A 14,967-nucleotide genomic window follows, 5' to 3' on the forward strand; every position below is an offset into this window, starting at 1 on the left:
AACCCCTTAAAATTTTTTTTCCAACTTATTTTTTAAACTAAATAATCAACTTTCAAATAAAACCTTAAAAAAAAGCAAAAAAAGAAAAAAAAACCTCCAAAAAAGCAAAAAAAAAAACCCAAAAAATTCACATTGCACTGCCTGAATCCTGCAAGCTTGGTGGGATTTAATCCCCATTTTTTTTAATTTTAATTTTATTTTTTTTAGGGGATGGAAGGAAAAGGAGCTCTGCTCCTTTAAGCTTGCAGAAACTTTTTGAAAATTCAGGTGGAGCCAGGATTTCCTGGGCTATAAAGTTGCAGGGAGAGGCAGAGGCAGCAGCTGCTCTGCTCAGACCTTTCCCAGCCTCACCATGGTAAGAATTTCAAAATTTCCAATATCCCCCACTTTTATTTTATTTTAAATTTATTTTTCAAAATTCTCTCTGAGCTCAGAATTCCCTCTTCTTTTTTATTTTTTTTTTTTTTCTCTTTTCTCCAGGGGATTTTGAATTTCCAGCAGCTCTGCTGTGGGTTATTGATTCAGGGTTTGCTCCTTATAAGGGAAAAATGAGGGATGTGCTGGGAATTGTTGCAGTGGCCTCTTGGTGCTTTTTCTTTCTTTTTATTTTTTCTTTTTGCAGGTCTGCAGGCTTAAAAAGTTTGTTAAAAGTTAGGAATTTTTATTTTTTTTATTGTTTGTGTAGGACCAGTAAATTTCCCTCAATTAATTATGGATTAAAATTAAATTTTTTAATCCATCTGTCTCCCTTTTCTTAAAATTTTAACTTAATGTGCTGCAACAAGCACAACCTTTAGGAGTTATCTTTTTTTTTTTTTTTTTTCCTTAGGAATGAGCTGCCATGTTGCCTTTGTCTGCTCTAAACCCTTGGGATTAGATTTGAAATGGATAAAAATCCCCCTTTTCCATGTAGTTTTTTCATGGAATCCCTGCTCCAAAACATTTGCAGCTGGGGAACTGAAGTGGATTGAGCTGGGGACTTAAAAAAACAAAAAATCTGCAAAAATCTGATTTTTTTTGGCTGAAACTTTTTGGCAAAGAGGATCCCAACTGACACTTTTTCTTTTTTTTTCTTTTTTTTTTTTTTTTGTGTGTGGATGCAAAGGAGCAACTTGTTGGGAAAAAAAAAAAACAACCTGGTTGCAAATGGGAGAAAACTTCAAAGTGGCTCCCAGGGATTTGGCTTTGAACTTTTCCTTTAGTCTGCAGATTTCTGGTCTGGCCTGGCCATAAAAGTGTTAAATATTTACATGGTGTTCCCAATGGGAAAATCAGCTGGACAACAATAGCCAGAGTCTGCAAAAACCACTTCAGCTGGATGCAAATGTTGGGAAGATCCCAAAAAAACCCTCTGGAATATTTTACAGGAGGGGAAAACCTCCAATAAACCGCTGAGCTTTTTTTTTTTTTCCTTCCAGCAGCTCTGACTTTCTCTGTTTTATTTTTCCATTCCTTTGTTCTCTTTCCCTGAGCTCTGGCAAATTCCAGTGCTCCCAGTGCAGCAGGTGCTGGGAATGGGGATTTGGGAGTGGAGCAGCTGTCCCAGGGAAGAGCTGGGAAGCTGAGCAGGGAAATCTGGGATGGGGAATTATTGAAACCACGCTGCTGGCAGGGCTGGGCTGGGGCAGCCAGCATTGTCCACATAGTGCAGGTGGCAGCTGGAGCTGAGGGGTGGGAGCAGGGCAGTCCTGAGCCCAGCGGGAATGGGATCCCAATATTCCCAGTGTGAAGGGCGTCCCAGCAGTCCCTGATCCCAGTGGGAATGGGATCCCAATATTCCCTGATCCCAGTGTGAAGGGGGTCCCAACAGTCCCTGATCCCAGCAGGAATGGGATCCCAATATTCCCTGAGCCCAGTGGGAATGGGATCCCAGCAGTCCCTGATCCCAGCAGGAATGGGATCCCAACAGTCCCTGATCCCAGTGGGAATGGGAGCCCTGATCCCAGTGGGAATGGGATCCCAATATTCCCTGATCCCAGCAGGTATGGGATCCTGGCAATCCCTGATCCCAGCAGGTATGGGATCCCGGCAATCCCTGATCCCAGTGGGAATGGGATCCCGGCAATCCCTGATCCCAGTGGGAATGGGATCCCAACAGTCCCAGATCCCAGTGGGAATGGGATCCCTGATCCCAGTGGGAATGGGATCCCAACAGTCCCAGATCCCAGTGGGAATGGGATCCCTGATCCCAGCGGGAATGGGATCCCAATATTCCCTGATCCCAGTGGGAATGGGATCCCAATATTCCCAGTGTGAAGGGGGTCCCAATATTCCCTGATCCCAGTGGGAATGGGATCCCGGCAATCCCTGATCCCAGTGGGAATGGGATCCTGGCAGTCCCTGATCCCAGCAGGAATGGGATCCCAATATTCCCTGATCCCAGTGGGAATGGGATCCCAGCAATCCCTGATCCCAGTAGGTATGGGATCTCAACAGTCCCTGATTCCAGTGGGAATAGGATCCCAATGTTCCCTGATCCCAGCAGGAATGGGATCCTGGCAATCTCTGAACCCAGCAGGTATGGGATCTCAACAATCCCTGATCCCAATAGTCCCTGATCCCAGTGGGAATGGGATCATGGCAATCCCTGATCCCAACAATCCCTAATCCCAGTGGGAATGGAATCCTGGCAATCCCTAATCCCAGCATGAATGGGATCCTGGCAGTTCTAGATCCCAATACTCCCTGATCCCAGGAGGAAGGGGATCCCAGTATTCCCAGATCCCAATATTCCCTGATCCCAGCAGGAATGGGATCCCAATATTCCCTGATCCCAGCAGGAGTGGGATCCCAACAATAACTGGTCCCAGTGGGAATGGGATCATGGCAATATCTGATCCAAATATTCCCTGATCCCAGTGGGAATGGGATCCCAATATTCCCAGATCTCAATAGTCCCTGATCCCAGCAGGAATGGGATCGTGGCAGTCCCTGATCCCAGCAGGAATGGGATCCCAGTAGCTCCTTATCCTGGCAATCCCTGATCCCAACAGTCCCTGATCCCAGCAGGAATGGGATCCTGGCAATCCCTGATCCCAGCAGGAACAGGATCATGACAATCCCTGATCCCAGCAGCTGCTTATACCAACAATCCTTGATCCTGATCTCAGTAGCTCCTTATCCCAAAAATCCTTCATTCCAGCAGCTCCTGATCCCAGCAGGAATGGGATCCCAGCAGCTCCTTTTCCTGATAATCCTCTTGATTCCACCAACCCCCTGATCCCAGCATTTCCTGCTCCAACCCTGGATCCCAGCAGCTCCTGATCCCAACAATCCCTGATCCCAGCAGCCTCCACACCCCACAGAGCTGGGGCTCTCACCCTCGCTGGGATTTGGGGCTGTTCAGGCAGCTCTGGGTTGGTGTCCCCATGTCCCAGGAACCATCCAGTCCTGCCTGGCTCTGTCCTGGCAGCGTGGGATGGCAAAACCTTGGCACATCCATGCTGGGAGAAGGAGATGGAGCAGTTCCATTTCCCTGCCACCAGTGCCTGGTACCCTGGGGTGTGCAGCTGGAATCTTCTGGAGACTCCTGGGCACTTTGGGTGGGTGTGCACTTCCCTGGAGATTTGGGATCTGCTGATCCCACCACCCCTCTCTAAGCTGGGCTTAGCTGTGGAGAGCCCAGCTTGGTGAGATGAGGTGAGACCTGAGCCAAGCTGCCACAAAAGATGGGATCAGCTGCACTGCTTGTCCTTTCCAGGTGGGATCTGCTCCCTTTTCCTGCCACCCCTTGGGAAGCAGCACTGCAATAATTGGGATTTTTGGGATCTGGGGCAGCAGGCTGTGCCCTGGCTTTGATAATTGGGATTTTTGGGATGTGGGGCAGCAGGCTGTGCCCTGGCTTTGATAGTTGGGATCTGGGGCAGGAGGCTGTGCCCTGACTTTGATAATTGGGATTTTTGGGATGTGGGGCAGCAGGCTGTGCCCTGACTTTGATAATTGGGATTTTTGGGATCTGGGGCAGGAGGCTGTGCCCTGGCTTTGATAATTGGGATTTTTGGGATGTGGGGCAGCAGGCTGTGCCCTGGCTTTGATAATTGGGATTTTTGGGATTTTTGGGGCAGCAGACTGTGCCCTGGCCTTGATAATTGGGATTTTTGGGATGTGGGGCAGCAGGCTGTGCCCTGGCTTTGATCTTGGCGTGCTGGAAGCAGCAGATGCCAATTACCCAGGGAAGCATCACCAAAAGTACCTCGGGGAGGCTCCAGGAGACGCCGGTGCCTGAGGAGCCTCCCTGGAGCCACAGGCTGCTGGGAGTGACCTGGATAAACCCTGGATAAATCAGGGAGTCAGCTCTGCCCTGGGGCAATCCCTGTGTTCTCCGGCTTCTTTCCTCTGTGACTCCAGCTTGGCTCAGCTTTTCCAAGCTTGGCTTCTCCCTGAGCTTTTATCCTTGGGGTCAAGAGCCTGGAGCTGCTGTTGCTGATTCCCATCAGGATGTGGGATTGGAGCTGGTGCTGCTCAGCTGCTTCCTGCCCCAGCATGGAGCAGCAGCTCCTCCCTTCCTCCTTCCCTGGGCTGGGAGAGCTTTTTCTGGGAATGCTGATCCCAGTTTGATCCCAATTTAATCCCAGCTCTAGCTCTGGGCACCACCTGTTTCCCTCACCATGGCTCTGAGGTGAGCTGTGTGGGTTGGAACTCCTGATCCTAACGCACAGGATGTGTGAAATTCCCAATTTTCCTTTTCCAGAGGGAGTGCATCTCCATCCACATCGGGCAGGCCGGGGTGCAGATGGGCAATGCCTGCTGGGAGCTGTACTGCCTGGAGCATGGCATCCAGGCTGATGGCACCATTCCTGCCTCCAAGCAGCTGAAATCCATGGATCCCAACTCTGAGCAAGTGGATTCCTCCTTTGAGACCTTCTTCTGTGAGACAGCATCTGGCAAACACGTGCCCCGGGCAGTGTTCATAGACCTGGAGCCCACAGTCATTGGTAAAACTGGGATTTTGTCCTTGATCCAGCTTTAATCCAGAATTCCCAACCCCTTTTCCATGAAATCCTGTTGTTCCCACTGCTCTGCTCTGGTTAAATGTCCCCAGCCATTGGAAGCAGACAGAATTTACACTTCCAAAGCAGTGCCAAACCTGTGAGTTTTCTTTGTTCCCTCCTTTTGGGACCTTCAGCAGGTGGAAAATGACCTGGATTTGCCAGCCCTTGGTGGTCCTGGCCCCAGTTCCACCATCCCATGGCCAGATGTGGCACATCTGCTTCTGATGCCACCCAAAAAGTGGGGTGCCACACATTCCATGGGTTTGTGGGACCTGGCTGTGCTGTTTGGCCAACTTCATCCTGGAGATATTTCCCAACCTGATGGATTCCAAAAGATTCTCACTTCCCCTTCCAACTCCCTTGGGGATCTCTGAGTGTTTGTGCACCTCAATTTGAGGTGTCTTCCTAGAAAATAATTATTATTTTTATTTTGGAAATCCAAATCCAGCCACCTGCTCCTGCCTTCCAGGCTTCTCCTCCTATCTTTCCATCTGGGATGTGACTCATTAGTTCTAATTAAAGGATTGCAGACTTTTGTTTGGGTTCTGTCTAATTTTCAGACACCTCATTAAAGTATTAAGTGGAGAACTGAACGAGTGAGCCAGGAGATTGTGGGATGTGTCCAAGTTGGGATGGAGTGGATTAAAAAACCCTCTGGGGCTGGGCCAGGTTGGTTTGTTTGTTTTTTTAAATTTGCCTAAACTAGGACAAATTTTTGGCGCCCAATTGTAGGGCAAGAGAAAGTGGAAAAAACTTCTTTCTAATAATGTTGTTTGAATTTATAATGTCTCTGGGGGTGGAGGCCTGCTTGTATTTTTGCTCTTTAGGGTTTTTTGAGGTCTTAATACCTCTATGGTCCTTGGGTTTATTTTCTCACCCTGAAATAGCTCCGGTGTTTTCAGTTTCTGTAGCAGAGGGGCAGTGACCAGAATATCCATCGGGCTGGGCTTGGTTGTAATGGCTTGTAGGAGGTTTATAAAGATGCTGGAGTCTGTTCCAGGAATGTATGGTTCATGGTTATGGTTATGTGCCCAGTTTGTTAGAGGAGAAGCAGGGGATGAGGCTTTTCAGCCTTTGTTTTCCTTCGTCTCCCCTGAATTTTTTCCATCCCTATTAGAGTGTGTTCAGTTTCCCCTGACTGCTAAAGAGACCATCTTTCTGCTGTTCAATCTAGTAACCTTGCTTTATACAGTCTGCAGCTTCTATAGGATAAGAGCTGAGATTTCTAGAGGGACTGATGGGACTCCTGATTTAGGAGTAGAGCCAAGTGTGAGGAATCCTGAGTGGTGTGGGAAATGGGAGCATATGGGTCAAATCTTGAAGGAATTTTCTGACCCTATAGTCTGGGACTTTCCCACTGAACAAATTCAGAACCTAGATGAGGTGGCAAAGTACCTGAAAGAGAAATGCCATGATAACTCCAAGGAGGAAAAGATCATTGCGGTGAGCTGGTCCCTGGCATATGCTTATCGCACCCTGCTAGATACTGTAGGGCAGCAGGCAGAGGAAAGGGCACAGGGAGATAAATCAGCCACTATCCCAGTCACTCAGGCTGCAGCCAACACCCCAGGCTCAAGGCCAGCAGCTAAACTAGACAGTAAGCCTCAACCAATGGCTGTTGCTACTAGCACGAGAAGTGGGAAGTCCACAGACAAGACCAATCGACCAGCGGATGATGATGATGATGAGGATGCAGGAGAAGGACCCTCAGTGCCTCCTGACATAAAACCAGGAGTCAAAGCAACTGGTACAAGATCAGAGGCCAATATTGAGTCCTTTTCCCTAAAGGACCTCCATGGTCTAAGAAAGGATTACACTCGACGACCTGATGAGTCTATAATTAGTTGGTTGGCCCGTCTTTGGGATGCTGCAGGCGAGGCTACAATTCTGGACGGCACTGAAGCGAGGCATTTGGGATCCCTGTCACATGATCCTGTCATCGACCAAGGAATGATGAGGGGGACTAACCCTCACAGCCTCTGGGCACGGGTCCTGGACAGTGTAGCACAAAGATACCTGTGTGCAGACGATCTCTATATGCAGCAGACACCGTGGAAGACTATAGAGCAAGGGATCCAACGCCTGAGAGAAATGGCAGTGGCAGAGATTATCTTCTCAGATGACATAACAACTAGGAATCCAGACTTGGTACCATGTACATCTGTGATGTGGCGAAAACTTGTGCGACTTGGGCCACATGAATACGCTTCTGCTTTGGCAATAATGAAGAGGGATGAGACCGTGCTCGATATGGCAAAGAAGCTCCGAGCATATGCAGATGCTGTACATGGTCCAACACATGCCAGAATCGCAGCTGTGGAAACACGTCTGCAGAAATTAGAAGACAAGATAGAGGAGAATCATAAGAGACTCAGGGATGAGATTAAGGAGGACCTTCTCCAAATCTCGGCTGCACCAATTAGAGGCCCTGGTATCCAACGCAGACGTTCCCCCGATGGGGAGAGAAGGTACACCCCACGGGCTGAGCTGTGGTTCTTCCTGCGTGATTGTGGAGAAAACATGAGGAGATGGGATGGAAAATCTACTGCTGCTCTGGCACAACGAGTGCGTGAATTGAAGGAAGGCAAGACTCAAAGAGGAAATTCCACCAAAAGGAGAGCAGCTCCAGTTGCCCGTAGCTAAATTGCCAAGTATAATGATGATGATGACATGTCCGATCCCCTTGAAGGAACCTCCAAGACATGTGCCCAAGGGAAGAAGGATAAACAGGCTTAGAGGGGCCCTGCCTCTAGCCAGGGTGAGGTGAGGGAAAATCGTGTTTTCTGGAATGTGTGGATTCGTTGGCCTGGCACATGGGAACCACAAAAGTATAAAACTTTGGTTGATACTGGTGCACAATGTGCATTAGTCCCATCAAGATATGTGGGGGCAGAATCTGTCTCTATTGCTGGTGTGACAGGTGGATCACAGGACTTCACCTTGGTGGAAGCTGAAGTGAGTCTGACTGGAAAGGAATGGAAAAAACACCCTATTGTGACTGGCCCAGAGGCCCCATGCATTTTAGGCATAGATTACCTCCAAAGGGGGTGTTTTAAAGACCCAAAAGGATTCAGGTGGGCATTTGGGATAGCAGATGTGGTGACAGAGAGCATCCAGCAATTGAACACCTTACCTGGACTGTCTGAGAACCCAACTACAGTAGGACTTCTGAAGGGAGAAGAGCAAAAAGTACCAATTGCCACTTCCACAGTGCATCGCCGACAATATAGAACAACTCGAGATGCTGTAGTTCCCATCCATAAGATGATCCGAGAGCTGGAGAACCAAGGGGTGGTCAGCAAAACTCACTCACCCTTCAACAGCCCCATCTGGCCTGTGTGTAAATCTGAAGGGGAATGGAGATTGGCAGTAGATTATCGAGCGTTGAATGAAGTGACTCCACCACTTAGTGCTGCTGTGCTGGACATGCTGGAACTGCAGTACGAGCTGGAATCCAAGGCAGCAATGTGGTATGCCACTATTGATATCACAAATGCATTTTTCTCCATTCCCCTGGCAGCAGAATCCAGTTTACCTTTACATGGAGGGGTGTGCAGTACACCTGGAATTGTCTGCCCCAGGGGTGGAAACACAGTCCTACCATCTGTCATGGACTGATCCAGGCTGCACTAGAAAAGGGTGAGGCTCCAGAACATCTACAATGTATTGATGACATCGTTGTGTGGGGGAACACAGCAGCAGAAGTGTTTGAGAAAGGAGAGAAAATCATCCGAATCCTCCTGGAAACCAGCTTTGCCATCAAGAAGAGTAAAGTTAAGGGACCTGCTCGAGAGATCCAGTTCCTGGGAGTGAAGTGGCAAGATGGACGGCGTCAGATTCCTACTGATGTCATTGACAAAATCACAACTATGTCCCCACCAACCAATAAGGAGATACAAGCTTTCCTAGGTGCTATAGGTTTTTGGAGGATGCACATTCCTGAGTACAGTCAGATTGTGTGCCCTCTTTACATGGTTACCTGCAATAAGAACGATTTCCACTGGGGCCCTGAGCAGCAACAAGTTTTTGCCCAGATAAAGCAAGAAATTGCTCATGCTGTAGCCCTTGGCCCAGTCAGGACAGGACCAGATGTAAAGAATGTGCTCTACTCTGCAGCTGGGAGCCATGGTTTGTCCTGGAGCCTGTGGCAGAAGGCGCCTGGAGAGACTCGAGGCCGACCTCTGGGATTCTGGAGTCAGAGCTACAGAGGGTCTGAAGGTAACTACACCCCAACAGAGAAGGAGACCTTGGCCGCCTATGAAGGAGTCCAAGCTGGCTCAGAAGTGATTGGGACAGAAACACAACTCCTCCTGGCACCCCGACTACCAGTGCTGGGGTGGATGTTCAGAGGAAAGGTTCCCTCCACCCACCATGCCACCAGTGCTACATGGAGCAAGTGGATTGCCCTCATCACACAGCGCGCCCGGATTGGAAAACTGAATCGCCCTGGGATTTTGGAAGTAATTACAAATTGGCCCGAAGGTGAAAGTTTTGGTGTCACAGATGAGGAACAAGAACCAGTGACAGGGGCTGAAGAAGCTCCACCATACAACCAACTGCTGGCAGAGGAAACACATTACACTTTATTCACCGACGGTTCCTGTCGCATTGTAGGGATGAATCGGAGGTGGAAAGCAGCCGTATGGAGCCCCACACGACGGGTCGCAGAGACCACTGAAGGAGAGGGTGGATCAAGTCAATTCGCTGAACTCAAAGCCATTCAGCTTGCCCTAGACATTGCAGAAAGAGAGAAGTGGCCAAAGCTTTATCTGTACACTGATTCCTGGATGGTAGCCAATGCTTTGTGGGGATGGCTGGAGAGATGGAAAGAGGCGAACTGGCAGCGTAGAGGAAAACCAGTTTGGGCTGCTGAAGAATGGAAAGACATCGCTACCCGGTTAGAGAAACTACCTGTGAAGGTTCGCCATGTAGATGCCCATGTCCCCAGAAGCAGAGCTAATGAGGAGCAGCAAAACAATCAGAAGGTAGATCAGGCTGCAAAGATAGGGGTGTCAAAGATAGACCTCGATTGGGACCACAAGGGAGAATTGTTCCTAGCACGATGGGCCCATGATGCCTCAGGTCATTAGGGTAGAGATGCCACCTATAAGTGGGCACGAGACCGAGGGGTGGATCTAACCATGGACAGTATCTCTCAGGTTATCCATGACTGTGAGACGTGTGCTGCCATCAAACAGGCCAAGCGGGTGAAGCCCCTCTGGTATGGTGGGTGATGGTCCAAGTACAAGTACGGGGAGGCCTGGCAGATTGACTACATCACACTGCCTCAGACCCGCCAAGGCAAGTGCTACGTGCTGACCATGGTGGAAGCCACCACGGGGTGGTTGGAAACCTACCCTGTGCCTCACGCCACTGCTCGGAACACCATCCTGGGCCTTGAGAAACAGGTCCTTTGGAGGCATGGCACCCCTGAGAGAATTGAGTCAGACAATGGGACTCATTTCAAGAACAGCCTCATAAACAGCTGGGCTAGGGAACATGGCATCGAGTGGGTGTACCACATCCCTTACCATGCACCAGCTGCAGGTAAAGTGGAAAGGTACAATGGATTGTTGAAAACCACTTTAAAAGCATTGGGTGGGGGTTCTTTTAAAAACTGGGAGCAACATTTAGCAAAGGCCACCTGGTTAGTTAACACTCGAGGCTCCACCAACCGAGCAGGTCCTGCCCAGTCTGAGTCCCTTCATATAATAGAGGGAGATAAAGTCCCAGTGGTCCATGTCAGAGGTTTGTTAGGAAAGACAGTATGGATAAATTCTGCCTTAAGTACAGATAAACCCATCCATGGGATTGTTTTTGCTCGAGGACCAGGTTGTGTGTGGTGAGTAATGCAGAGAGATGGAACAACACGATGTGTACCTCAGGGAGATCTGATTGTGGGGTGAGACAAATATGATTGTTGTTGAATGTTACTACCATTGTCTGTAAACTAGATCACACAGGCATGAGATGGAAGTATTTAACTGATGAGGTTTTACATGGTGTTTAGTAGTGGACTCACGATGTGGAGATAAGGGGTGGAATGTCCTGGGACCCAGGACACTCCGTCACGCTTTTCACCCAGAACTTTTCTGTGTGTGTCCTAACTCATGAAACCACATTAATTTAGGATTTCACGGTAGGTGTAGGTGAAGCTGGAGTTCTGTAGGACCTCACCTATGTGAGTTTATTCCCACAACCCTTCCCTAACCATGTCCTGCTGAACATCCCATGGATTTTTTTCCTCCGTCACACTTTTCACCCAGAACTTTTCTGTGTGTTCTGCTCTCCCTGATTTCTCCTCCTGGTGCAGATGAGATCAGGACTGGGACCTACCACGGGCTCTTCCACCCAGAGCAGCTCATCAGTGGCAAGGAAGATGCTGCCAACAACTACGCCCGTGGCCACTACACCATCGGCAAGGAGATCATCGACACCGTGCTCAGCAGGATCCGGAAAATGGTGAGGGACAACACCCTGCTTTGGGTTCAAATAACATCACTTTGCTTGGGGTGCAAGTCTTCAAATAAAAATTAGCTTTAGGTGAGGTCTAGGGGTTGTTGCTGCTGTTGGGATTTGGTTTGGGAATGCTCCAAGTGTGTGTTTGTCCTAAAAGCGGAGAATTGTTGTTAAAACCGGGTTTAACTCGGTGAGGGCTCTAAGCAGAATTTTGTACTTGGGATAAATATCCCAGTCCTTACAGGGGTGAGTATAACTTGGGATGGTTATCCAAATCCTTGAAGAGATAAGTATTCATTATTGGGGTAGTTATCCCAGTCCTTACAGGAATAAATATCCAATATTATTGGGATAGTTATCCCAGTTCTTAAAGAGATAAAAATCCATAATTGGGATAATTATCCCAGTCTTGAAAGGGATAATAAATATCCAATATTCTTGGGATAGTTATCCCAGTTCTTAAATGGATAAGTACCCATTTTCTTGGGATATTTATCCCAGTTCTTAAAGAGATAAATATCCATTATTGGGATAGCTGTCCCAGTCCTTACAGGGATAAATTCTTGGGATAGTTCTTCCAGTCCTTACAGGGATGAATGTCCGTTTTCTTGGGATAGTTGTTCCAATCCTTTAAGGGAAAAATATCTGTTTTCTTGAAATAATTATCCCAGTCCTTACAGCGATAAATAATATCCCATTATTTCCTTACAGGGGAAAATATCAATTTTCTTGGAATAATTATCCCAGTCCTTACAGGGATAAATATCCAATATTATTGGGATAGTTACCCCAGTTCTTAAATGGATAAGTACAGATTTTCTTGGGATATTTACCCCAGTTCTTAGAGAAATAAATATCCATTTTCTTGGGATAGTTTCCCAATCCTTTAAGGGAAAAATGTCTGTTTTCTTGAGATAATTATCCCAGTCTTTGCAGGGACAAATATCCAATATTCTTGGGGTAGTTATTCCAGTCCTTGGGATAAACATCCATTTCCTTGGGATCATTATCCCAGTCCTTGCAGGGATAAATATCAGTTTTCTTGGGATATTTATCCCTATCCTTACAGGGATAAATGTCCCTTTTCTTGGGATAGTTGTTCCAATCCTTTAAGGGAAAAAATATCTGTTTTCTTGAGATAATTATCCCAGTCCTTACAGGGATAAATATCCAATATTCTTGGGATAGTAATCCCAGTTCTTAAATGGATAAGTACCCATTTTCTTGGGATGTTTACCCCAGTTCTTAAAGAGATAAATATCAATTTTCTTGGGGTAGTTATCCCAGTTTTCTTGGGATAGTTATTCCAGTCCTGAAAGGGATAAATATCCAATATTCTTGGGGTAGTTATCCCAGTCCTTACAGGGATAGATATCCATTTGCTTGGAATAGTTATCCTAGTATTTTTGGGGTAGTTATCTCAATTCTTACAGGGATAAATATCCAATATTCTTGGGATAGTTTTCTGGTTCTTGGGATAAATATTCAATGTTCTTGGGATAGTTATCCCAGTTCTGAAAGGGATAAATATCCAATGTTCTTGGGATAGTTATCCCAGTCCTTACAGGGATCAATATCCAGTGTTCTTGGGATCAATACCCAGTGTTCTTGGGATAGTTTTTGTCCTTTGGATCAATACCTAGTGTTCTTGGGATCAATATGCAGTGTTCTTGGGATGGTTTTTTGTCCTTTGGATCAATATGCAGTGTTCTTGGGATGGTTTTTGTCCTTGGGATCAATACCCAGTGTTGCTGCAGGCTGACCAGTGCAGTGGGCTCCAAGGCTTCCTGGTGTTCCACAGCTTCGGAGGAGGCACCGGCTCCGGCTTCACCTCGCTGCTGATGGAGCGGCTCTCCGTGGAGTACAGCAAGAAATCCAAGCTGGAATTCTCGGTGTACCCGGCCCCTCAGGTGTCCACAGCCGTGGTGGAGCCCTACAACTCCATCCTGACCACCCACACCACGCTGGAGCACTCGGACTGCTCCTTCATGGTGGACAACGAGGCCATCTACGACATCTGCCACCGCAACCTGGACATCGAGCGCCCCACCTACACCAACCTCAACAGGCTGATCGGGCAGATCGTGTCCTCGGTCACGGCCTCGCTGCGCTTCAACGGCGCCCTCAACGTGGACCTGATCGAGTTCCAGACCAACCTGGTGCCCTACCCGCGCATCCACTTCCCGCTCACCACCTACGCGCCCATCGTGTCGACCGAGAAGGCGTACCACGAGCAGCTCTCTGTGCCGGAGATCACCAACGCCTGCTTCGAGTTCTCCAACCAGATGGTCAAGTGCGACCCCCGCCGCGGCAAGTACATGGCGTGCTGCCTGCTCTACCGCGGCGACGTGGTGCCCAAGGACGTCAACGCCGCCATCGCCGCCATCAAGACGCGCCGCTCCATCCAGTTCGTGGATTGGTGCCCCACTGGTTTCAAGGTGGGGATCAACTACCAGCCGCCCACGGTGGTGCCAGGAGGGGACCTGGCCAAGGTGCAGAGGGCTGTGTGCATGCTGAGCAACACCACGGCCATCGCCGAGGCCTGGGCGCGCCTGGACCACAAGTTTGACCTGATGTACGCCAAGCGCGCCTTCGTGCACTGGTACGTGGGGGAGGGCATGGAGGAGGGGGAGTTCTCCGAGGCCAGGGAGGATCTGGCAGCCCTGGAGAAGGATTATGAGGAGGTTGGAAGGGACTCAGCAGATGGAGAGGAGGAGGAGGGTGATGAGGATGAGTATTGACAAACTTGTGTTGGCCATCAGAAACACGGGGATGCTGAATGCTGGTCAGAATCCAACTACATGAACCCTACATGTGCTTCTTTTGCATTTATTTTTTACCATTTTACATTTATTTTTCACCACTTTACATTTATTTTACCACTTACAGCAAGGCTGGTAATATTTTACTCCAATCCCCTATTAACCAACACATAGACCAACTTTTACACTTCCACTCAGTAAAATCTTATTTCCCATTGAATCTTGCAGTCAGAACTTTGTTTCCTCCTTCTCAGGCTGCATTCACTGATTAAATCCATTACCCACATCCAGTCTTGACCTCAGCTGGAATCCAAACTTCTGTCCCCAATTCCAATTTGGAGGTGCCCAAGGACCAGCCTGGACCTCGATGTTTGATGTATTAAACCTCCCCTGCTTGCATAGTCTGGGCTCACAGAGCTCCTCCTTAGCCTGGGTGTCTTGAGCTTTATCCCACTGCTGTTTCTTGATGAGTGATGCTGAGTCAGGCCTAATTTAAGCCTGACATCCTGCCTAGCTGGGTTCCTAATGCAGGCAGTGCTGCCTGCTTTGGCTGGAATGGCAAACTCTTGCTCTGGCTTTTTCTTGTTGAAAGCACTTTGGAATTAGAAATGCACCTGTAAACTTCTGTGCAAATGGCTTTTTGTATATGAATAAAGAGGTTTGTTTTTTTTTTGGATTCACCCAGGGTGGTTTTGTGGGGAGATGTCCTGAGGAGAAGAGCAAATGCTGATCAGGGTGTGCTGTGAGAGAGTCAT

At 48.3% G+C, this 14,967-nt stretch overlaps 1 protein-coding gene across 1 annotated transcript; it reads left to right on the top strand.

Moving 5' to 3' along the window:
- The first annotated feature begins 309 nt into the window (after positions 1-309).
- On the top strand, positions 310-14,202 carry TUBAL3 (tubulin alpha like 3). Its single transcript, XM_033059116.1, has 4 exons — positions 310-355; positions 4,691-4,934; positions 11,305-11,453; positions 13,208-14,202. Exons 1-4 carry the CDS (start codon positions 353-355, stop codon positions 14,189-14,191), a joined length of 1,380 nt encoding a protein of 459 aa, XP_032915007.1. The 5' UTR covers positions 310-352; the 3' UTR covers positions 14,192-14,202.
- Positions 14,203-14,967: the final 765 nt, after the last annotated feature.

Source organism: Catharus ustulatus, chromosome 4 (genome assembly GCF_009819885.2).
Source record: "Catharus ustulatus isolate bCatUst1 chromosome 4, bCatUst1.pri.v2, whole genome shotgun sequence".
Classification (NCBI taxonomy): Eukaryota; Metazoa; Chordata; class Aves; order Passeriformes; family Turdidae; genus Catharus; species Catharus ustulatus.